Genomic DNA, 26,089 nt, shown 5'->3' with positions numbered 1-26,089 from the left:
CATGACCTGAGCCGATATCAAGAGTCAGATGCGTAACCAACTGAGCTACCCAGGTACCGATGGGAATTTTTAATGTTAAAAAAAAAAGAATCTTATTTACAATTGTTAAAAAACAGTCGTTCCTGCAGCTGGCCCTGCCCCTTCTAAACAGGGAGGTTTTTGCTACCACATCACTCTTTCTTTTGCCAGGAAACTCTTTCTCGCATCCTTCAACTCTCAGCTTATGTGTTACCTCCTCAGGGAAGCCCTTTCTGACCCCCACTATGGTCCCACCACAGGTTGGGACCCCGTTATACACCCTCATGCTACACTCTAGTTTTTCAAAACACTTGTCATGGTGTTAATGAAACAGCCTTTTGTATAGTAATGTGTTTAAAGTCTGTCCCCCCCTTACGGATTATGGACTCAGACCAGGAGATAACCATGCTATCGGCAGCAGCTAACATTTATCCTTGCTTCATGTAATCGTCACAGCACAATAATAAGGCACTTCTATTACTACCCCTCTTAGAGACAGGAAAACAAGGCCATAGAGAGATACTCCTCAGGCCACATGACTACTAATTTGAACTCCTAGAATCTGATTTCAGATTCTGGTCTTTTAACCACTTTTATCCTATACTATATCTTGATGCCTAGTAGGTACTCGGTAAATATTTGTTGAATGAATAAAAAAGTCTTCAAAAAGACAAGAAGTATTGTAAGTATTAATTATTAATGGAAATCTAGAAAGTAGGAGAAATAATAAGACTAAGGAGGCAGTTATTGATAAACTCAGAAACCATTTCAAATTCTAATCAAACATTGATCGCAAAGACCATGGCATCGTCTTATTCTATCCGGATGGTTGGCAACAATTTCCTCGCCACTCTACAAAGTACCTTATTCTTAACAGCACTTACTGTCATGGAATCCCTTCCTTTCTTCCTTCCTCCTTCCCTTGTTGCCTTCCTCCCTCCCTCCCTGCCTTCCTTCCTGTGTTTTTTACCCTCCTTCTTTCCTATTTCCCTTCTTCGATTTTCTTTCTTCCTCTCTCTCTTTCCCCTTCCTTGCTTCCTCACAAAATATTCACTGAGCGTCTATTACATACTAGGGGATATGTGGCACACAGGATACATATTGTGAATGGAACAGCACCATCCCTGCACTCAGAGAGTAAACAATGTACAGAAGGGAGATTTCATACATAAGTAAAACCAACAAATATGTGATTATGGAATCGTGATCCCTGTTAAGAAGGAAATGGTTTGGTGATAGAGAATAGCAGGATAGAAAAGGTGAAGAACTCCCTTCAGAGGAGTAATTGGAGAAGTCAGACCTGATGAATGAGGAGTTAGCCACAAGTGAGTGGAAGAGTAACCCAGGGCAGGGGAGGCCCAGGAGCAGGACACAGCCTGGCACACTGAGTGGGTGACAGAAGTCAGGGCGGCCAGGCCTGTGACAAGCAAGGGCAGCCTTTATGACATGCGGAAGACCAAGGGGAGGTGTTGGGAGGCTCTTGGGCAAAAGAGTGGCATCATTACCATTTTTAAAGATTACACTCAATACTGGATGGATAACAATTAAGATTAGAGGGACGGAGAGGAGGGGAACGTTAGCAAAGACCAATAAAGGTGTACAAAGACAGAGAGGGCAGGCAGAGAGATTGCCTAGGGTGGAGAGTGGGAAATCATGGCTGTACGAAGGTGAGGTCCTCCTGGCAGACAGGGAGGAAGAGGCAGGGGTGTCTGTATTGCTAATTCCCCCCTCTCCTTGGTTTTGCCTTCTGTGCCCAGCACTCACTGGGCCTGGGCATCTTCTGGGTGCAGGGCTCCAAGGGTACAGAAGGGCCCAATACTGGCCTCATGCATAAATTAAGGCAAAGAAGAAGGAAACAACCAATGTCAGTCTGACTTTCAGTCAAGGTCTCCCCCCTCCATTAGCCCATACAACTAACTGCTGCTTGCCTCTCTATTAAGGGGTTGGGAATTTTCATTGTTAGTGAGGAACTTCCATTGGAAAATAAATCCAAACTCTAACAACATGGAAATCCTCATGAATTTTTATTTTTTATTTTTTTAATGTTTATTTATTTTTGAGAGAGAGAGAGAGAGAGAGCAAGCCGAGGAGGGGCAGAGAGAGAGGGAGACACAGAATCCAAAGCAGACTCCAGGCTCTGAGCTGTCAGCACAGAGCCCGATGAGGGGCTCAAACCCACGGACCGGGAGATCATGACCTAAGCCGAAGTCAGACGCGTAACCGACTGAGCCACCCAGGCGCCCCTGGAAATCCTTATGAACAGGCTGGGGAAGAAAGGAAAGGGCTATTTACTGTGCTGCTTTCCTTTAGTGCTCTGCAGACTTCTCATCCTGCCGCCTTTTGACCCTGACAGCGATCCCCTGAAGTTACAGCCACTTTATGCTTGAGGAAGCCAAGACTGGGTGAGGTTAAATGACTTACTCAAGGACATACAACCAGAAAAAATCGGAGGAATAATATGATCAGAAGCCATGTCTACTCTGATAAGGGAAGATTGAGAAGAAAAGACAAATAGACAAAGAAATGCAAACCCACGAAAGTCACAAAGCTACAAAGCTGAAGCAAGGAGGCCACGCTCAGGATGCAGTACATAGCCCCCTGAGGCCCATCTCGAGAGTAGCAGAGCAACGTGAAGCAAGCGTGAAGCGGGCTCCCTGGGGCTGATCACCCATAACAACAGGAACACATCTGAAGTGGGGCCTTGACGGAGTTTCCAACGAGATACTGGAAGCTCAAAAACGCTCCTCTGCGGCCTCAACATAAAACCTCCAGTGCTACAGTTTGCACACCTGAAGCCCAAATGATATGTCCAACAAAGTTCCCCTTAGGTTCCTAAACAGGCACCGTAATCCTGTATGCAAGCAGCACATCATTTTTAAGAACGACACTGCAAAGAGATTTTGATGACGTCTTATGTCAAATATTTGTTTCATCCACATGGTCATTAAAGCTTATAAGCCAGATAAATCGTGGGCTAGCTGTTGGGCCCAAACAGCATCGGCTTAATGAAATCAGGCAAAATGTTGGTTTACCAATAGCAATATGTTCACAAGAAAGTGCTCTTTGTTTTTCTTGCCCAGACTACATCTCCCTTTCCAACTAGTTGCATCTGACCGTGGCGCTTCAGTAAATAAGAATCGTTTCAAGAACACACTTCGAGAGCAATCAGTTTGTATTTGAGACGACGCGGCCAGTTCAGCCGCATGTGTTGGTTTCTCTCGACATCAACCCTACTTCATTGCTTTGCCAGGAGCTTCGAACTCTTTATCTCCTAATTTTTCATGTCATTCTTTAAAAAAAGAAGAGAAAACATGCCCCTGAATACAACATTTTATCCAGCCCCATTCATTCTCTTATTGACCAAATCCATTGCATAGATTTTCTTTCTCTCTGATGTTACATGGCTATATAGGATGTGCTGGCAAGGAGACACCCCCCCTTCAGTTCTGCCACAGAAAGAAAGCCCTAGAAAAGCGGGAAATCCATCTCAGCCAGACACACAATAGTGATGAGGCTCTGCAGCCATTTTTCTATGTTCCTTAAGAAATGTTAACGAATTCTTGTTGGTATCCATGAAACACAGCAGTATCCGATAACCAACATAAAATGCTGGGCATTCATGGCTTGCCCGCGAGGTCTTTGCTTCTAGAAGTGGTGACATCTCAGACATTAGCTGCCTGAGTAGGACTGAGTGACAGCCTGAAACTAAGACGTTCAATTTTTTTGGATTGGAAACTAGTCACAAGACAACTTAGAGGGCAGTAGCGAATGTGGGTCATTCGTTAAGAAATGATGCATTCTGTGATTTTATTGAACGTGGCATCCAGATGGAACATCTGTTCCCGGGCCACACAGTAAAATGCACCCTTTTTGCCCTGACTGCTTGGAAGACAAGGGTCCTCCTGTTCCATACTGCCACCCCTCATTCTTTTCCTATGGGTTGTATTTCTTGATGATGTATCACTCTGCCGGAAGTGAGTAGTTAATCCAGCCAATGCATACCTTCACCCTATAAAAAGAGGACCGCATGCTGGAAGATCGCCAAGGTCATGGCCAATTCTACGGACAGCTGAAAACAGTTAAACTGACTTATACCACCCAGGCAGAAGACAAAATTTCCCTCTGGCTCAGAAATCTGAACTAGACCCAGGCATTCTCCCAGATTCTCCCTTTCTCCCAAATCAGGTGGCTCACATCTTCCTCACTTCCTCTAGGAGGGAAGGGTGTTTAGGAAACAAAGATGGAGGCATTTGGTCAAAAGGATCAGAAATAATTCTACCATACAGTACAGCTGGCCAAGACCCCAAAGCATTGGCCCCTCCAGTTGTGTAGCATACAGTGTAGACCAGGGTGGATCATTTCTCTGAAGGTTGGGGTCATTCTTCACTGGCATGAGTGGAAATGCGGTTTGGGTTGCCTAGATTTCTTCCTCTATAAATACTTGTCTGCATCCCCGAGAAGTGCTGAGGTTTTAATAAATAAACAAAGTGGGAGTTATTGCATATACTCAGCCAAGCCTTGCTTGTGATCAGGCTGTACCAAATATGAACTCAGGCATTCCTGGAAATTTCAAGAATTGACTGTTTTGACTCTATGAATGCTGTTATCACATAGCTAAAAAACAAAAACCAAAAACCTGGAGGGGCCCTGGATGGCTTAGTCTGTTGATCATCTGACGCTTGATTTTGGCTGGGGTCAGGATCTCACTATTGTGGGATCGGCCCCACATCAGGCTCTGCCCTGGGAGGGTGAAACCTGATTGGGATTTTCTGTCTCTCTTTCTGCACCCCCCCTCAAAATAAACAAATAAACATTTGAAACAAAAACCTGGAGACAAACATCTTTAAATGTAAATACATAGTGAAGGCATCTGAATCTTTGCTATGTCAGGCCAACTTTAGCACGCTGGTACAGAATTAATAACCAAAATGTTATGATTATGCTCATGTGCATGAATGCTGCAATGTTGCTACTTTTTGCACTGGGGTGCTATGCTGACCCTGGTCTTTGGATTCCATTAAAGCCTGTGGTCAGCACAGAGGAGGCACTCAGTAAGTACCTGCTGGATAGACATGGCCAGGGTAGGCGTGGCCATTGCTGCCTGCCCTGGACTCTGCAGGTTAGAACCCCAGTCTGTGTATCTTCAAGGCCACTCTGGCTCTGCTTTTCCTCACACTGACTCTGTTCCTCCAGGTGGCTGAATGTAGAGATAACTCCATGCAGTGCACCTGCTACACAAGGGAAATACAATGTGCTTTTCTGCTTATGGCAGCTTCTGAGCTTCTGAGAAGGAGCCATTGTTCCACTACCATCGGGCTTGGAGTTTCTCTTTCAGTCCTGAGACATGAATATCTTTTGGGAAATTAATGAGCCAAGGAGACTGCAATACAAGGGCGCCTGGGTGGCTTAGTTGGTTAAGTGTCCGACTCTTGATTTCGGCTCAGGTCATGATCTCACGGTTCACGAGTTCGAGCTTTGTTTCGGGGTCTGGGCTGACAGTGTGGATCCTGCTTGGGATTCTCTCTCTCCCTCTCTCTCTGCCCTTCCCCTGTGCTCTCTCTCTCTCTCTCTCTCTAAATAAATAAACTGAAAAAAATTTAAGGAGACTGCAATTTAAGACCTTAAACATGATAATATTCCTTTTCCTTGAATGGCAGATGGAGCCCAGATCAAAATGCAGATTGGTACATCTGAGCACATGTGAGGGGACCTCCAGAAAACAACGAGGATGAAAATTGTCAGCCACGGTTCAGACCAGTTGGGTCTCCATGAACTTAAATCAGTTTCCTGATTTTCCATTTCAAACTCTGGCACAGTGTTTACCTACCCTAGTCTCCAGGAGACAAGGGACCAGAAAGATTCCTACGATAAAATAGCTTTGGTGACACAGTCTGTTACCCTGTGAGACTTCTCAGGACCTTGACTATAATAATTAGAAGAAGGAACATATTTTTTTAAATCTAAGCACCAATGGAAAACAAGGGTACATATGTATACCATTTACTTCTACTTTTCAAGCGACAAAATATCAAATACGGATGGAGCACCTACCCTGTGCAAGACATCTTGCTTTCAGAAGAAGCTGGCTACATGGCTGTCCAGAAAATCCCCAGACTAATCCCCTAAGTCTGGAGGCTTGAGCTCTATTGAAGCTTGCTACGTCACCTAAGCAGGAACGGGCACGGGGATAGGCAGATATTTTTACATCATTGTTTAGAAGCCACAAAACTTAAGAGATCTTACCATCTATGAGACTAAAATTTAAATTAAATCGTAAGTAGCTTTGCTTTTATTAAAATTAAAGATCTTAGGATAATTCTGTGAAATAACATGAATTACATTATGGCAAAATGAGCTTGTAATTTCCTAATAAATGCGATGTTCTCTCCAGAACCTATATACATACCATGTGGAGGGCGGGGGGCAAAAGAAGAGGTCCTTGGTAGCAGAAAGGCTGTTGACCCCTAGGTGACTTCTAAGGATCTCCCTGGTTCTAAAATTTCCCAAGTCCTGATAATAAGGAGAATAATAGAATGTATGTTTATATATAACTGTAATATTTTATATACAATTTTTGTGGAGGCTGTTTGTCCTGCAGACAGAAGCTGCCTGCACTGGTACAGCCCAGAGGAGCCTCCTCAAAAGCAACGAGAGGATGGTGTAAAATATAAGCTTTCTCTCCCTGCCTGCCCCGGAAGAGGCCACCTGCTTTCCGGCTCTGGCAGGGACACAGCAGTTCTGATCTGGTCCGTTTCCCTTCTCCTTTCTGTGCCAGTCCTGTTTGGTCCAGAATAGCACCCGGCCCCTCCACCAGAGCGAAAGCACACACCCCAGGCCTGGAAAATCAGATGCTCCCTTTGCTGGCCGTGGTGGTGGCTTCAGAAGGCACAAAACCTGGCTTTCCAGAGCGCTTGCTTTTACTTTTGCCCAGAAATGCCAGGAAACTGCTTTGTATTTCTGTGAGATCAGCAGCTCCATTGTCCACAGCGGCTCTCAGGGCCTTAGGAGAGACCAGCCAGCAGAGGAATGAGGCAAGGCATCCTGGGCCACTTGTGACACCTAGTGGGCTCAGGAGGCGGGCCCTATGGGGGCCTTCTGAGCGCTGGGTCTGAGCAGCCCTCTTCTGAACCACCCTAACTGCAGGCTCTGGCTCTGGGGAAAGGCCCCATTTCCTTACTCAGAATCCAGGTCTTAGGATAAACTTTACATAAGGTTTATTACCAGGAATCGTTAAAAAACAAAACATACCTGTATATATTTCAATACATACATGTGCATACATGTTTATATGTCCATACATACACAACATATGGTATATGTATGTCCGAGCATATGTACACATATATAATACATACATATATATATTTTTAAGTATAACTTCTCCAAAAATGACTAATCATCCACCAGTAGCTCAAGACAGTGCATTTCTGTGTGTGTGTGTGTGTGTGTGTGTGTGTGCCTTTTAAATAATATCTATAACCATTTTAATTACTTTATCGGAGATAAAGGCTACAACCAGAAAGCAATTAATAAGCGATGCCTAATAAGTGAAAGAGATACCACAAAATCAACGCACTGATGAAAAGACCACGCACTTGCTTCCTGAAGCAGAAACGTCAGGCCTGCAATCCCAAACCTGAAGCAAGGCTGCTGGGTCCCCACCACAAGCCATCCCCTCCTCCTTCCTAAAGGGGAAAAAAGCCCCTCTGGCTGGGGCCTATCCTCCTGCATGAATCAGGGAGCACTCCCACCCGGGAAGTCTTCATCACGTGGGACACAGGGGCAGGAGCCTGGGTCATAGGTACCACCGCCGAGGTTCTGGAACACACAGATCTATGGTCACCTCACTTTGCAACTTCTCATTATATGAAATAATAAATTTTCCATACCCTTTAAAGTAGTCCAACCAGAGTTGTATCTTATTTGCAGCCAAAATAATCATAAGTATGACAACGCCGATTTACTGTTATGTGCTGGACAGTTTTATTAAGCTGGGCTCCCTACTTTCCAAACCTAAAACGTATTCCAGTAGTAAATTAGATAGGAGGAAACAGAGTGCTTCTTACATACGTGGTTCCAAAAACAGAAAGTGACAGCTGATGGCCTGGAAGCAAGGAAATAGACTAAATTGTAAAATGAAGAGCAGAAACAAGAAGTTAAAAATGCAAAAGTGTGTCAGAGCAGAGAATGCCACACACTCAAAAGCCTATAAAAGCATCATTTTCTTAAAAGATCAATATTGAAAGAATCTGTTTGGAAAAATTTCCATCTAAACCAACATTTCTTTTTAAGTTTTTCTGCTTAAGGGTTGAATCAAACTTATCTGGAAAAAGAAAAGAGCTAGTTAGAACCACTAATTCACTGAGACTTTTACACATTTTAGATTTTACCCTACATATGCCAGAAAGCATTGTTCTGAGCCACTAGGAACTCAGAGGCCACATAATAAATAGTGACTAGGTTCCAATGAAAGTTCACAGAAGCCCATTTGACCCCAAATGGGAACTGTAGTGGCAGGGATTGGGACACAGCGTCTACCCATTAGAAGGTGAAATGTTATCCCGCAGAACGGACCCAGGTCATCTGGCTCGGACCAAGGAAGTACTTCTTAAAACTATGCTACTGGGAGTATGCTGCCCCGTTAGCTGCCTGCCCATCTCTGGGCAATGCAAACTGAGGCTGGCTGGCAGCCTGGGCTGGAGAACAGATACCATATCAGGTGGGAAGCTGGACCTTTAAGATCTCCAATTCTGTTTTCAATTTTCCCATGGCCTTTTGAGCTCTGAGGACTCAGAGAGGTTATGAATGGTGGCTCTTCTGTCCCTATAATTTTCTCAGTCAGCACAGACCTCCATCAGTGAAGCACCTGACACCAGGCACGGTTCCACAGGTGGTCCCTCCTCGCGGCGTCACTGCTGGTGCCAGTCTCCTCACCGCCCATCCTACTGCTGTCTAAAATCCCCAAGCAAAGGATCAAAGATGTCACCACTTGTGACAGCAGGAGTGGGCAGGACACCTTGATGGCCATGGTGGGGTGATGAGATGTGTACACAATTACTAGCTCCTCTGGCATAGTCTTGGAGCTTGACTCTGATGTCTTCCCTTCTCCAAAACCTGGGTCAGCTATGCCTTTGTCCATGAAGACTTCTCTAAGAGTCTTCCTGGTTGAAAGAACATTTCAGCAGGTTCTTACATCTCTTGTCTAGTACCTCTTCCACTCTGCATTATATTATCGTTATTTGTGGGCAGATCTTATCTCCCCTACTAGGCCGTAAGATCCTATAACCAGGATCCATGAAATCCAGAAGAAATTAGCTCTCTCTCCATCTAGGAGCTGACAGTTTGGCTGAAGCAATTGGACAACTGCCCCAAGGATGGGTTTTGAAAGTAGCAGCTTTCATTCAACGCTAATTCATTCATAAGCAGCAGGCATGTACAGGGTGTCTGATGTGTGTCGATTGTGTGTTGGACATTGAATTGGATTCTTGAGGAGGGCATAAGGTGAACAAATGTTATACAAAGACTTTACCCTCTAGAACCCACCATCTAATAACGGAGGCCGTCACCTTCTCTGATCCTCAACATCAACTCAGAGGCAGAACTTGGAATCAGGACATGGCTGGTCACCCGAAAGAGATGTAACTCTATAACTGATCACCTGGAGAAAGAGCGGCAAATTGCTATTTTATTCCACTTGACTTCGGACATTCCAACAAGTCTGAGGGTATGCTGACTTTATCTAAGTCTATAGAAATAAGGTAAGGACAAACCACAGGAAGTGTCATTGTCCCGGCCCATGGAGGGATTGGAGAGAGAAGGCTGGCACTAGAGGTGTGGGTAGAAAGTATGAGGAAAAGCAGACAGTGTGCTTTATCTTACAGAGGACATGAACACAGAGTGTGGAGCCAAGCTGCCCAGCTCGGAATCCCAGTTTGGCCATTTACTAGCTGTGTGACCTTGGACAGTTGCTTAACCTTTCTGTGTCTGTTTCCTCACTTGTGAAATGGGAATAGTGATAATACCTTTCTCATACAGTTATGGTGAGGATTTAGAGAGTTAATGCAGGTAAAGGGTTCAGAACGGTGTCAATAGTGTGAGTTGTTACATTATTACGATGACTGCGATGACTGCGCTGTAGCCTGGCCTGAGAGCAGCTCAGAATCTGGGCGGGACAATCTCACCTCTACCAGTAAGGTCAGTCTCTTCACTGTGGAGACACAAAGCCAGGTTCTCAGCTCCCATGACCAACACTTCCCAGAGAATGTCAGCTGTTAACCCGGGGAGTAAATGAATTTCCAGATCCCTCCAGTCTCAGCAGAAAGGCTTCACCAGACACTTGCATGTAATATTCCCAATGGAGCAGAAAATGTGGAGATCCTCCTCCTGGACATTCTCTCTTGCCTCAGTGTAAGCCTAGTTATCCAAAGAAGACTCTCACAGTGACATCCCTCCGTCACCAAACACCTCAAGACTACAGCCAGTCTTCATTGGTTCGGTGTTAGTTATGGCCCTCATCCCTGGACCTGAGTCCCCGCATCAGCCTTCTGACGGCTTTTAGTCCATATTTCCCTGCGAATTCCACGATCCTCATAAAACCCAGACTTACTTTGTCATTGTGTCATTTCTCTGCTCAACTGTGTCCAGTGAGGAGATACAGATGAAAACAAAAATGGCATAGAATTGACCTGCCATCAGGATAATGATTAGAATTGAATTCTGATAATATCAAGTACGAAAGGTAGAGTCCGGGGAAAGGACATTTTCACACATGCTGCTGGGGCTATCCATTAGTACCGTCATTTAGGAAGGCCACCAGGCAGTGTGGGCTATTGAAAATACGCATACTCTCTGACCCAGCAACTACAAGTCTCCAAGTTTACCTGAGGGACTTCCTGTGAGAATGAAGGAGGCATATCAAGGACTTTCATTGAGTCTCATCCTTTGGAATAGAGAAAAAACTCAGAGGAGCTAAATGCTCATCAATAGGGAAATGGCTAAACTGTGACATATTCTGGAATACTGGAATACTATGTACCGGAATACTATGCAGCATGAAAAACATGAGATGTCTCTAGATTTACTGGTATAGAAAGATGTTACAGTATGTTACGGGATAAACCATGCCCTGCCCCCCAAATTGGACTGTTGAAGATCCAAATGCTAGCACCTCAGAATGTGACTGTATTTGGAGATGGGGCCTTTAAAAGATGTAAATAAGGTAAAACAAGGTCTTTAGGGTAAGTCCTAATCCAATATGACTGGTATCCTTGTAAAAAGAGATTAAGACACAGACGCACAGAGGGAAGTCCATGTGAAGATAACAGGGAGAATGTAGGCATCTACAAGACAAGGAGAGAGGTCTCATAAGACACCAACCCTCCCAATACCTTGACTTTGGATTTCTAGCTTCCAGAATTGTGAGAAAACACATTTCTATTGCTTAAGCCACCCAGTTTGGTTTGTTGTTGCAGGAGTTGGATTAGCAAACTAATACATAATATTAGATATTTTCTATGGGTATGGATAGATGTGGGTAATATCTAGAAAATAGAATGGAAAAGGGTCCACCCTACTCTGATAACAATGGTTACCTTTGGGAAAAGTTGGGATTGAGATTGGGAGTAGTGGTTAAACAGATTGTAGCCTTAAAAATAAGGTTTTAATTTTTACAATGAGAAAGCACTCATATATTATTTGTACATCAGTTAAAAAAAAACCCTCTTTCACGGCACTCCATTAAATACAATATGCAATATATTTCACGCCCTAGATGCAACAGTCTTTAGAACTTCCTTCCATGCCCACTCCCATCCCCCACCCCTCGCTCACCTGTTTGCCACACCAGACTATCCCATCCCTCTGAAGCCTCTGTGCCTCTTTCTATCCCATCTGCCTAGAATGCCTTCTCTACCTTTTTAAGCCTGGCTTATTTTCACCCTTCAGAACCTAGCTCCAATGTCACCCACTTTATAAATATGTCGACAAAAGTCTTACTCATCAGATTTTCCAGAGCTATACGTCTCTGTTCTTATTCGTGTGTTTGCAGCACCTATCAGTGCTTATAGGCAAATGCTCAATAAATGGTTCTAAATTCACAGATGATAGGAATGTTTTCTGGCAGGTTGTTTTTTCAATCCAGGGTATTTCAAAGGCACAGCATTTCATTCTGTGTGTGTTAACAGACTCTCTAGAGACTAACACTGCAATCATGACATGAGCGAGGTCCAGCCTTTAACTGTTTCTTTAATACAACAGGGATAACTAGATTTCTGCGCCAGCCAAGCCCCATTTGCTTTCAATTCTAGTGAAATCAGCTGAGAATGTATTGCAATTTATTTTATTCAAGTTCTGTGCCCATAAAGTTCTGCAATTACTTAACCCACAATAGGCCCAAATCAAAAATGCTTATTGACCTCTGACTTGGAGGCTCTGATAATGCAGGTCTTACCTCTTCATCGGCTTGGGCGAACATTCTCTCTCCAGATTGGAGGATGTGTGTTTCACATGCATTGCATTGTAGGAAGTGTGAGTATAGTCATTTTCATCACTGTAGTCTGGACCAAGTAACGTCCGGGCCCACGTTCCCATGTCATAAGGAGGAAGGGTTCCTCCAAATTCAGAGGGCAAAAATTCAGGGTGGATTAGCTGGTGAAGGCTGTTTAGATTATTTCCATGCAGGAAAATCTGCAAAGGAAAAAGCAACTATCAACAAAAAACCCCCCAAACCTACGAGCCACTATTTAGCCTAAAACACAATTTAGCGATGACAAATTGGATGTGCTGCTGGTGATCATGGTGTTTAAAGAGGCATTCAATTTTGTGTCTGCAGCTTAATCTTCGTAAAATGTTAATTTATTGCTCAGAAAAGGGGCTGAATTAATAGTCCTTAAAAAATGAAGTTTATGAACAAATTGGGTCTTATTTGGCCATGGCCCAAATTTACACATACAGTAATCTCCTAATTATCCCTGCTGATAAAAAGGCTATGACGTAGACCACACAAACCCCCAATCACGCTTCACATGCATCCCCACATTGTTCTCTTCCTTCCACTCCCCCTGCAGTGCTTTCTGCCCTCTGTACCCCGCCCCCATCTCACCATCCTTCCCAAACCTTCACCAAGTGGCAGCCTCTTCCTCATTCTGTCCCAGAGGCACCCGCACACTCTGGTTCTCCTCCTCGCTTCCCCCAATTAACTAGTATCTGCTGACTCCTATTTTCTCTGATCTGTTCATTTATGTCTTGCGTCCCCATAGGAAGAGAAGAATCCTCAGGAAAAGGGGTGATATTTTCTTACTCTATTAATACATTCCTAGCTCCCAGGGTGGTGTGGACACGAGGTAAAAGCCTTATCAATTCTTGGGCAGTGGAACTGAAAACTGTGGCCTGAGAACTTATGGATATTTTTGCAGCCATCTTCCATTTGTGTGTGGATTGAGGGCTGACACCCACATAAATTTGCGTCTTCTGAACATATAGTGGATGGTGATGGAAACTGGCCGAGCAGGGGAGAAAACATCCCCAGATCCCAATTATTTTCAGACAAGTCCACAAAGTGGATAAGCCACTAGTTGATAATTACCATTTCCTACAATTTAGGAATTGACTCCCGAAAGTCTACTCAAAGCGCACCTGTGGAGTGATCTCGGTTCCCACACTTCGTGTTGCAAACTCAATGCACATGAGTTAGGCAAGTGTGGGACCACTGATTATATTCACATAGGTGTACGCATGCATACCAGTTAGCCTTTCTGTAATATACAGGTGACTTTTAAAATATTTAAATATAGCATAATATACCATAAAAGTATTATCAATTATGCCATATACTATATTAAAATATACCACGTAACGAACACATACACTTACTACCTTGCTCTGTTACATTGATTTCAATTTATGATATAATGGCATCATTTAGAAAGGAAAGGGACAAGAAGCTAAGTGCTAAGATTCTTCAGAAGAATATGGTAGCACTTCAGAAAACAATATACATTTTCGGACAGTGGATTTCAATTTTAATAAGAGTGATGGTTTTTGAAGAAATTCCCATGTTCTGGCTTTTGCAAAACACTTTTCAGGAGGAGCTAAAGTATCTGAAGCATGGAAAAGCAGAGCTAAATACTAGCTCTGGTTTTTAGAGCAAATATTTGTACCCACCCACCTAACACCTCCAGTTATTTTGTTTGTTTGTTTTTGAATTCTTTATACTTTCAATTTTATTTGTGATATTCATTTGTTTGTTTCAAGTTTTTAAAATTAAATTCCAGTTAGTTATCATATAGTATAATATTAGTTTCAGGAGTAGAATTTAGCGACTCATCACTTACATTCAACCCTCAGAGCTTATTACAAGTGCCCTCCTTAATACCCACACCCATTTAGCCCATCCCTCACCCACTTCCCCTCCAGTAACCCTAGCGTTTGTTCTCTACAGTTAAAAGTCTGTTGGGGTGCCTGGGTGGCTCAGTTGGTTAAGCGTCCGACTCTTGATTTGGGCTCAGGTCATGATCTCACAGTTCATGAGACGGAGCCCTGAGTCGGGCTCTGTGTTGACAGAGCAAAGCCTGCCTGGGATCCTCTGTCCCTCTGTCTCTGCCCCTCCCCTGTGTACGTGTGCACTCTATCTCTCAAAATAAATAAATAAATAAACATTTAAAAAAGGAGTCTGTTTTATAGTTTTCCTCTCACTCCTTTCCCCCATCCTCATCTGTTTTATTTCTTAAATTCCACATCCAAGTGAAATCATATGGTATTTGTCCTTCTCCTGACTGACTTATTTAGCGTAGCGTTATACACTCTAGCTCCATTCACGTCATTGCAAATGGCAAGATTCCATTCTTTTTACGGCTGAGAAATATTCTATTGTATATATATACCACAACTCCTGTATCCATTCATTAATCGATGGACATTTGGGCTCTTCCCATAATTTGGCTATTGTCGATACTGCTGCTATAAACATCGGGGTGCACGAGTCCCTTCGAATCGGTATTTTTGTATCCTTTGGGTAAATACCTAGCAGTGCAATTGCTATATCGTAGTTCTATTCTTAACTTTTTGAGGGAACCTCCATACTGTTTCCCAGAGTGGCCACACCAGTTTGCTTTCCCACCGATAGCCAACGCCTCCAGTTCTGAAAGGGCAAATGAGTGCTGTGGAAACTGGCCGTCTCTCCTGCAGTGCTATGGGATGGAAGAACTCAGCAGATAGGAGGCTGGATTCTTCACCTGTCAGATTCTGTTCTGTGCCCAGAGTTCCAGAAACTCCCTTCTATGCCCTGAGCCCTAGTTAGCAAAAATCTTCCAAAGGTCCCTGTCTCCTTAGGCTGGTGAGTTCTAGTTCTTAGTTCCATGCTTATTTGGGGACAGTAGAATTACCCCTCCCTGCTGTACTATTTCCTAAGGATCTGGAAGCATCTGAGGTCTAGGAGTTGGGGATAACACAGAGTGTGTATGTGGGTGTGTATGTAGGGGGGTTCCTCACATGATCATTCCCCCTGAATTCTCAGGCTCTTCCCCAGAACGGGTTCCTCTGGGTATAGGGGCATACGTAAGGTGCCATAAGACTGACCCTGGCCAGATTCCCTTGAGAGGTGGTGCACCTGACCCAGGAGGTAGCTGAAATCAAAAAGTTTAAAAGAACGGGAGCTAAATGATGAAGAGAATGAAAGTCACTGAGTCTCTACCACATCAGTGGCCTTATGCTACCTGCTTTCACATGCTGCTTCATTAAATTACCCAATTACCCAGTAGCTCTGTGATATGGGTGTTTGTTTCTCTGTCTTATAAATGAGGAAACTGAGATTCAGAGGGAGTGCAGAAACAATGTTCAGTCTCTCAGCTAATCAGAATGCCATGAAAAGCCCCAGCCCTGATCGAAGGTGCTGGCCTCCCAAATGTCATCAGCCGATGCAATTAAGACTTTAAAAGCCTTCCTCCTCAGAGCATTATTATTTCTCGTGAAGAATGCTTTCCCAGCCTCAAAGGTGACGGAGCTGGCAGCTATGACCCAAGAGCCATGGGGGAGAAAAACAAATGGTAAACATTCTTCATCAGGATAATACATTTGCAGGACAAAATGCTAGCTCTTAAAATATCCCATGAACGGGAAGCTGCTTGACCCCGTATCTCCCTCGAGCACTTACAGTAAAATGGGCATCTGGTATTTGCATGCCTTCAAAGTTTCCTTTGGTTGGTCGCTGGGACTCTGAAAATAACCCAGTTCTACTAAATTATTGATTAAATCCAGGCCATTTGCAAACTCCAGCTGAGGCTCAAAGGCTCAGGGAGTGCAGAAAAGCAGAAGACCCACAGTGAAAACTTAGGAGAGACGGAGAGAGAAAGAGAGAGAAGGGAAGCAGAGAGATTGAAAGGAGGGTCCGGTCGCTGTCCCTCTGCACCCCCCATTGGGTGTTTGTTTGCATTACCCGCTTCCTGGTCTTGTCTTTAAGGAATGGCTTGATGAGCGTGTACAGGGCATGAATGTACCAGGGCTGGTTGACGAAATGGACACCTCCGAAGCGGGCAGGAAAGCTGTCCTGGGGCGGAAAGAGAGAAATGCACACCAGTTAGCACACATTCCAGATTGGACTGGGCCCGCAGGACCACAGCCCCTGGAGCAACCTACTTCTCTCTGACTGAAGCACCAGCTAGTGGTAGGAAAGAAAGAAAGCACACACACTTCCTAGCTGGTAACATCTCCTCTATTCCCCTTGCCTCCTTCCTCCCCTCTGACTCCAAAACTTAAAAATTGTGCCTCCGTGCCAGCCCTGTCTTCCCCAAGTCGCAGTGATAGGACCTCTGACGTGGCACGGGAGCATGTGTGAACCAGGTAGTGAGGGAGTCGGGATTCTTCCACATGTCAGACGAGCTCTGAGTATATACTCGCTCCTCTACCCTCATTCTTGCGCCCCCCCCCCCCCCACCGTTTCCAGTGGCATTATCATGACAGCAGGTGAACTCCCTGGGAGTAGGAAGGGATTGGAAAAGGATTTCAAAGTTGCTGGGGGCGCCTGGGTGGTGCAGTCGGTTAAGCGTCTGACTTCAGCCAGGTCACGATCTCGCGGTCCGTGAGTTCGAGCCCCGCGTCGGGCTCTGGGCTGATGGCTCGGAGCCTGGAGCCTGTTTCCGATTCTGTGTCTCGCTCTCTCTCTGCCCCTCCCCCGTTCATGCTATGTCTCTCTCTGTCCCAAAAATAAAAAAAAAAAAAAAAAAAAAAAAAAAAAAAAAAACGTTGAAAAGTTGCTGAAGAGAAGGAGCTTTCTGGAATGCTCCAGAAATGTCACACCAACGTATGACAGCATTTGCTGGCAACTATTCCACAGATTCCAGAGCTAGTTCCTTCTTTCGTCTCAGGACCCACATGGGAGGGCCCAGGGAGAAGACACTTGTGGACTGATGGACTAGCTGATTCCCCTAACTGAGGAAATATGGGCCTCCGCTTCTGCACATCAATATATTCTGTATACATTAGGAAATGAGAGCATCTTTTAAATGCTTCCAATGTTAGAATACAGCTCAGGGCACGGCCTCATCTTTTAGAAAAACCGAGAAGCTATTCTCCATCCTAATTAGACCCACAAAATAAGGGGCCTTGACCATGAAGTCTGAGCTAGTCCCACGGCACCAGGACCCGAGTTCCCGATGCAGAGCTTCTGCAGATTACACTGCATTCATCTTGGTTAATGGAATAAAAAAAAAAGAAGGAACACCTGAAGCAATTTGAATTGCCAAGTGTGCTGCCAATCAATTTCATCGCAACAAGCATCTTTGTAAAATGTAAGCAAGAAGAGAGGAAAGCGGAAGGAGCCTGGCCGCCTGAGCTAACAGTTCAGGCAGCAAGCTGATCCCTGAGGGTGTATGAAATGCCTTGCCTGAGTCTTTTTTAGTAACAAGGCAAGAGGGTTATTAACTTTTCTTCAGAGCCCTGTGAGTCTGCAAGATCCCTGGGAATCTTCCACACCGAGACCTAGTTCCCAATGTAAGTACACGAACTGTACGTGAGGGTTGACATTTTAAAAACTTAAAAATAATTTTTGCCTCTATCTAGATGTTTTACAGGGTACAAAGGAATTGCATATTTTGAAGATAAACCAGACAATTTGATTAAAAGTCTTTGGGTGGGACGGTATATATTTTTTAATTTATAAAGAGCTCTCCAAACTCCACACCCGAAAAACAAATAACCCAGTGAAGAAATGGGCAGAAAACATGAATAGACACTTCTCTAAAGAAGACATCCGGATGGCCAACAGGCACATGAAAAGATGCTCAACGTCGCTCCTCATCAGGGAAATACAAATCAAAACCACACTCAGATACCACCTCACGCCAGTCAGAGTGGCCAAAATGAACAAATCAGGAGACTATAGATGCTGGAGAGGACGTGGAGAAACGGGAACCCTCTTGCACTGTTGGTGGGAATGCAAACTGGTGCAGCCACTCTGGAAAACAGTGTGGAGGTTCCTCAGAAAATTAAAAATAGATCTACCCTATGACCCAGTAATTTATTTTATTTTTAAAAACTTAATGAAACCACCAAGTAAGGGTGGCGAGGCTGTTTTTTTTATTAATTTGTACATGTGTCATAATCTCTCATTATTCCAAATCTAATTTTAGATATGTAAAAGATTTCAATAAGGCTGTCTTTTCTCTGTTAGGGTAGTTTGGGATCTAAAAGTTTGTTGGTGCCTTAAAAAAAGATCATTCCCCAGAGTTTTCCCTTAACAAAAAGTGCTAAATACTAACCTTACTCTTTTTGGTCCTTTTGAACTCGTTATTCAGAAATAAAACTCATTATCCCATACTGAGCATGGGTTCTGAAGGACTATAGAAGATGAGGAGAGAACTACAAAGGGTTTATCTATAAAACCAGGGCTTTACCGTCTTTTTCTAAGAGGACCAACAACAGGGCTTTTATTTCTATTGAGAATCTATTGTGTTACACATTTTTACGTTAGTAAAGTGGAAGAAAACTCTGTAAATAATACTCTAGAGGCAGTGGGCAAAATCTTAAAGAAAACATTAGACTTTTTAAAATATCTAGAGACTCTTAGTTTTAGTCCATGGAAACTCAATCATCAAAGACATCAAAACTCTCTTCGGTTTGTGTCAGAGAAGGTTGAAAAAAAAAAAAAAACCACAGGGCTGAGACCCAGTCAATTCTCTCTAGGTTGGCCCTGGCTTCAAGTCTGCCAGCTTGAAGGCATGGAATTTTATCGATCTCATCCAGGTCAGCCAGCAACTATGTGCAGATACATGCACGTAAAAATCCTGTGCCTCAGAGGTCTTAGGTTTGGGGCAAAGTGGAAACAGGATCACTTCACTTCAGGTCTCTCTAAAAGATTCAAATGAAATTCCCTCTTACCTAATAAAGACAATGTGCAAATGTTCTGGTATTCTCAAATGAGCCTGACCACGTTATTAATAATGGAGTCTGTGTGTGTGTGTGTGTGTGTGTGTGTGTGTGTGTGTGTTGTGCCAGGGAAAGATGAGGGAAGGAAAAGTTAGCCAACACAACCCTCTTAGAAGCAATGGCTATCTTGTTGGTGGTGTTTCCTGGTCTCATTAGCAAACCACAGATAGAGGGAAGCAAACCACGGATAAAGGGAAAATGTCTCCAAAGACCTCAGTGGTCCACTATCCATACTGAGTTGCATTTCTTAGGGTCTGGAACAGATCTGTCTCAAGATGACAGGCCAGGATTCAATGACAGTGTAACACTTTGTCAGAGTGAATATGTGCTAAAACATACCCTAGGTTCAAGAAAATGGTGTCAATTTCTCTACATTTCATGCATCTCTCAGTAAAAATATAACATCATCTCAAATTATAAGCATATACAAATCATAAATTTTGTCCCTCAGTTTATTTTAAATGAATTTATTTCCTTAAGACAAAAATAATACCCATTCTAGAAAAGTCAAAAATAGATTTAAAAATTTTTTGAAAAACTAGAAAACAGAGAAAGACAAGAAAGAAGAAAAGAAGATTCGTGTATATTCTCACTGCTGAAGACATACTCTTGCTGTTTTCTATCATTTAGGAAAGGCTCTGTTATATTATAATAACACACAGCCCCTGCTTTTTATCATTTAAAACTATAAAGATTTATTTTTTGCTCACGCAGAATAGAATGTCCTTGCTGGGCTGGCAGGGAGCCATGCTTGATTTGCTCTCAGCCACGGATGCTGCCTTCCCCATCTGGAATAGTGCTCCTTGCCAGAGCCGAAAGAATCACACCTTAGATCTTAGGTTTGGCCACCAGAAAGTGACATGCTTCATCTGTCATACGTTAGAAGCCAAACACGCGACTGACTTCCAAGGGGTCAGGAAGTGGGATGCAACCATGTGCCTAGGAAGGGAAAGACTAAAATTGCAGGTAGAGAGCACTAAGGTTACCCAAGCTCTGCTTCCTTCTTCCTTTCCTTTCCCTTCCCTTCAATTCCTTCTTTTCTTCCTTCTCTCCTTTCCTAGTGGGATTATGTTTTTGAAATTGGACTTAATAACTATTCATTAATGGCCTGCTTGATGTTGGTGATACAGTATTGAATAATACAAATATAGCATTCACGGGGTAGTGGGGACACAGACAATGGCAATCAAGTAATGATTTCTTTAGCATCTTTAATTCTTCACTAAAACATCAGTCCATACCTTGCACCTCTTCAGTTCAGCACATATCTATGAGGGCAAACACATCCTCCAGACTAGTCCTCAAAGCATTCTAACTCCACATTCAAAGAGTGCTACCTTTAAATCTCTACTACCTGGAATACTGGCTCAACAACTGACCTACAGATCTGAGCTCCAATCACTCATGTCCAGGATGCCCCCTTTGCTCTCTGAATATGCAGAGTAAGGCTGTTCTCAACTATGTGCTATGGTTTCCCATATGGGATAACTATTAAAGCATCTCAATGTTATTAAGATAAGGATCTGATATCAGAGTGTGAAAAGTAGAATAACACCGACTTAAGATAAATGGAGGAGAAGCCAGTGACCAATAAACTGATGGGGTAGTAAGGAATAGGTCTGAACAAACAGGGAAAATAATTTTTATTTTATTTTATTTTTTTAATGTTCATTTATTTATGTTTGAGAGAGAGAGAGAGAGAGAGCACAAGCAGCAGAGGGGTAGAGAGAGAGACAGAGAAGAAGACACAGAATCTGAAACAGGCTCCAGGTTCTGAGCTGTCAGCACAGAGCCCGACGCAGGTCTCGAACCCATGAACCTTGAGATCATGACTTGAACTGAAGTTGGACATTAACACTGAGTCACCTAGGCATCCCCAAAAAGACAATATTTCACTTTATTATTTCATGTTTCATATTTTAAACAAGTATCCTTTTGATATGTGTAAAATATTCCATGCAAAGCAGCAGAATACATTCTCTTTTTAGGTGCCCACAGGGTGCCTGGGCGGTTCAGTCAGTTAAGCGTCGGACATCGGCTCAGGTCATGATCTTGTGGTTCGTAGGTTTGAGCCTTCCCTCGGGCTCAGTGCCGACAACTCAGAGCCTGGAGCCTGCTTCAGATTCTGTGTCTCCCTCTCTCTCTCTCCCTCCCCTGTTAGCGCTGTGTCTTTCTCTGTCTCAAAAATAAATAAACATTAAAAAAAAATTAAGTGCCCATAGAACATATATCAAGACAGACCAACCATATCTGGGACATAAAAAAACCTCAACAATCTTAAAGGAAAGTGAAATCATACAGAGTATATTCTCTGTCCATGATGGAATCAAACCGGAAATTTAACAGAAAGATAACAGGAAAATTTCCAAGCACTTTGAAACTAAAGAACTTATGTTTAAATAATTCATGGATGCATCAAAGAAGTCTCAAGGGAAACAAATACACGGAACTGAAGGGAAATGAAAATACAATGTATCAAAGTTTGTGAAACATAGCTAAAGCAGTGCTGACAGGGAAATTTATAGCACTAAATACATATATGCAAAAAGAGGAAAGGTCTTGAATCAATAATTAAAGTCCCCACTTTAAGAATGTAGAGGGAGGGGCGCCTGGGTGGCTTGGTCGGTTGAGCGTCCGACTTCGGCTCAGGTCATGATCTCACGATCCGTGAGTTTGAGCCCCTCGTTGGGCTCTGTGCTGACAGCTCGGAGCCTGGAGCCTGTTTCGGATTCTGTGTCTCCCTCTCTCTCTGCCCCTCCCCTGTTCATGCTCTGTCTCTCTCTGTCTCAAAAATAAATAAACGTTAAAAAGAAAAAAAAAAGAATGTAGAGGGAGAGTTGCCTGGGTGGTTCAGTTGGTTAAGTGTCCGACTTCCGCACAGGTCATGATCTCATGGTCTGTGGGTTCGAGCCCCTATCTGGCTCTGCAACTGACAGTGTGGAGCCCGCTTGGAATTCTCTCTCTTTCCATCTCTCTCTGCCCCTCTCCCACTTGTACGCATGCTCTCTCTCTCAAAATAAATAAACGTTAAAAAAAGAGAAAATAATAAAGAGCAGAAATAACGACATTGAAAATAGAAAAACAATAAAGAAATCCAATAAAACTAAGAGTTGATTCTTTGAAAAGGTCAATAAAATAAACAAACATTTAGCAAGATTGACAAAGAAACAAAGGCAGATGTCACAAATTACCCAAATCAGGAACGAACGTGCAGATATTGCTATAGACGCTGCAGACACCCAAAGGATAATCAAGGAATACTATAAGCAATTATACACACATATATGTAACAGCTGAGAAGAAATGGACTAATTCCTCAGAAAGAAGGTACCACTACTCACCCAATATGAAATAGGTACTTAAAATAGCCCTTAACTATTAAGAACATTACTAGATTTGTAATTTTAAAAGTTAACCAAACTGGGCTCAGTTTCACTGGAAGATTCTACTAAACTTTCAAAGAAGAGTTAGCATCTATTCTACATAATTTCTTCCAGAAAGTGGAAGAGAAGGAAACACTTTCTGATTCATTTATGAAGCTAGTATCTCCCAAATACCAAAGTGAAACAAAAACAGTACCACAAAATAAAAAAAAAAAAGATCAATATCCTTCATTAATATGGTTGTAAAAATCCTTAAAATATTAGCAAGCAGAATTCAGCAATATACAAAAAGAATTATACATTATGTTCAAGTGGGGTTTATCCAGGGATGCAGGGCTGGCTCAATATTTAAAAATCAATTAACTGAATGATTAACCATATTTTCTAGTTTCTATATTTGATGCCTTGCCATCTGAGGACTTGTTGATGAGGAAGGAACTGTCCCTTGGCTGATTCTTAGAGCAAGAGAGAACTCCTTTTATATGCAGACTAACCAATCCAGCACCCATACGCCAACTGCCTCCTTTATTGGACTCTTACACTCTGGGCCACTATTCCTCTGCCCCAATCACCCCCGGAACCAGGGGCAGCTCCTATACCCAGGAGCCCACTGAAATTATTCCAACTAGCCTAAATCCTAATCGTGCTTAGCCTCTTTTCCCTGCCTTGTTCATTTCTTCCCATTAAATCACAATGAAGACCCTTGCCCAAGTTTTCTCCTCACTCTCTCTGCCTCCTGACAAACCGCAAGGCTTCCTCTTGTGCCCCTCCCATCATGGCGTGCCTTGACCCAGTTTCTAGGGATCTGGAAAAAGAACAAATTTCTTCCTTCATGACAGTCATTTCCATGTCTGTGTGTCTCACCATAGCTGATTAAAACAAAACCCAGGTGCCTTTACAATACTAATCCATTGTTTGAACAGGCCAAAGAGGAAAAAATTACTCGATCATATCAAGTGATGTAGAAAAAGAATTTAACAAAATTCAACACCCATTTGTGATAAAAAAAAAAAAAAAAACTTTTGGAAAAATGGGACTCTATTTGGGAATAACATGATTATCTATATAGAAAATCCCAAGGAATCTATTAAAAAAAAAAAACAAACCAGACACCAAAAAAGAAAAAAACAAGCTTTCTATAACTGAGTTCATTAACATTGCAGAATGGAAAATAAACATACAAAGAATCAACACAAAGCCATCAAAATTCAAAAATGCATAACAAAACATATCCAGCATTTGTATGCTGAAAACTACACAATGCTGATGAAAGAAATCAAAGAAGGTTTAAATAAATGAAGAGACATATTATGTTGTGAATCAAAAGAGAACATACTAAATATGTCAATTCCTCTCAAACTGATAGACAAACCTGCAGTATCTATCAAAAGCCAAGTGAGATTTTTTCTGTAGACATCAATAGGGATATTCTAAAATTTATATGGAAAGGCATAGACCCTAGAATCGTGAAAACAATTTTGAAAAGAATAAAGTGGAAGAAATTATTTTACCAAAACCAAAGCTTATTATGTCTGCAATAATCAAGACCGTGTGGTATTAGGGGAGGGAGAAATACATGGGTCAATGAAGCAGAAGAGAGAACTCAGAAATAGATCCACACAAACATGTTCAACTGATTTTTTACTAAAGTACAAAAACATTTCATTGAAGGAAGAAAGCTTTTCAACACATAGGACTGGAGCAGCTGGAGTTCCATAAGCATAAATAAATATATACATAAATAAATGTAAACCTGTCTTCAACTACACACCTCATACAAAAATTGACTCAAAATGGATCATGGACTTAAATGTAAAACTACACAGACTTAGAAAAAGTGTTGGAGACGATCTCTAGGATCTCGGAGTAGACAGTTTTTAGACTTGACTCCAAAAGCATGATCCATAAAATGAAAAGAATAATAAATTGGATATTGGCAACATTAAGAAGATACAGAGTGGGATAAAATATTTGCAAACCGCTTATCTCACAAAGGAGTAATATGTAGGATACATAATACACTTCAATCTCAACAGCAAAAAGGCAAGCAGTCCAGTTAGAACATGGACAAGAGACATGAAGAGACATTTTACCCAAGGAAATACACAGATGTCAAATAAGCACATGAAAAGATGTTCCATATCATTAACCATTACTGAAACGCAAATTAAACTCGATGAGATATTATACTATAAACCTATTAGAATGTCTTAAAAAAATGAAAACACCAAATTCTGGTGAAGATACGGAGAAACTAGATCATTCCTACATTGCTGGTGGGAACGTGAAATAGTACAGTCACTCTGGAAAACATTTTGGCAGTTTTCTGAAACACTAAATATCCAGCTACCATATGACCTAAGAAGTACACTCCAGAGCATTCATCCAGAAAAACAATAACTTATGTCGACACAAATCTGGTACTAGGGTGTTTATAGCAGATTGATTTGTAATAGTCCCAAACTGGAAATAACCTAGATGTCCTTCAGTGAGTGAATGGTTAAGCATATTGGTACATTCACACCGTGCAACACTAAAAGGAACAATGAAAAGGAACGCTTACTGATATACACAACAATCCAGAAAAATCTCTGGAGAGAGAATCGTGCTAAGTCAAAAAACCCCATCCCCAAAAGTTACATACTGTATGATTCCATTCATATGACATTCTTGAAATGACAAAAGCATAGAAACAACAGCTTCGTGGTTACCAGGGGTTAAAGAGTGGGTGAAGGTGGAGGGAAGTGGGTGTGGCTTTAAAAGGGTACAGGATGAAAATGTGGCGATGAAATCCTTGTGGCGATGAAAATGTTCTGTATCTTGACTGTATCAATGTCAGTATCCTGGTTGTGATATTGCTTATAGTTTTGCAAGACGTTTCCAGTGGGGCAAACGAAATAAAGGCTATATGGGATGTCTCTGCATTATCCCTTACAACTGCATGTGAATCTACATTATTTCAAAATAAAAATGAAAGAATATGACTATTGTGAATATTCCAAAAGTCTCCAAAGTGGAAGCAGCCATCTCTACAGTATAACGGAAGCATTTCTGCAGATGACCTTTTCTGTCTTACATGGAATGTTCGACAAAAAATGCCAAAGTAAATCATAAGGCACAAGATGCATCGCAGGGCATTCTAAGGTGCTCTTCTGTATTTTCTTTGGGAGTTTTGGCCAGTGTTCAGTGATTCCAGCAATCCATTGGAAGTGTACTTTATTTTTTAATAGGCACTTCGTCTGCACTTCATTTTCACACTGGCTCTATTCAAG

General features: G+C 42.5%; 1 protein-coding gene across 1 annotated transcript in view; it reads right to left on the bottom strand.

The window, feature by feature from the left end:
- Window positions 1-26,089, bottom strand: part of CLVS1 (clavesin 1) — a 160,991-nt gene that overhangs the window by 17,560 nt on the left and 117,342 nt on the right. The window contains exons 3-4 of the mRNA XM_042924213.1: window positions 16,448-16,558; window positions 12,467-12,702 (exon numbers count right to left, since the gene is read on the bottom strand). Coding sequence (XP_042780147.1) covers window positions 12,467-12,702; window positions 16,448-16,558 — 347 coding nt within the window. The remainder of the gene's footprint in view (window positions 1-12,466; window positions 12,703-16,447; window positions 16,559-26,089) is intronic.

The sequence above is a fragment of the Panthera leo genome, chromosome F2 (assembly GCF_018350215.1).
Source record: "Panthera leo isolate Ple1 chromosome F2, P.leo_Ple1_pat1.1, whole genome shotgun sequence".
NCBI classification, from domain to species: domain Eukaryota; kingdom Metazoa; phylum Chordata; class Mammalia; order Carnivora; family Felidae; genus Panthera; species Panthera leo.
This window is presented reverse-complemented; position numbering and strand designations above follow the sequence as displayed.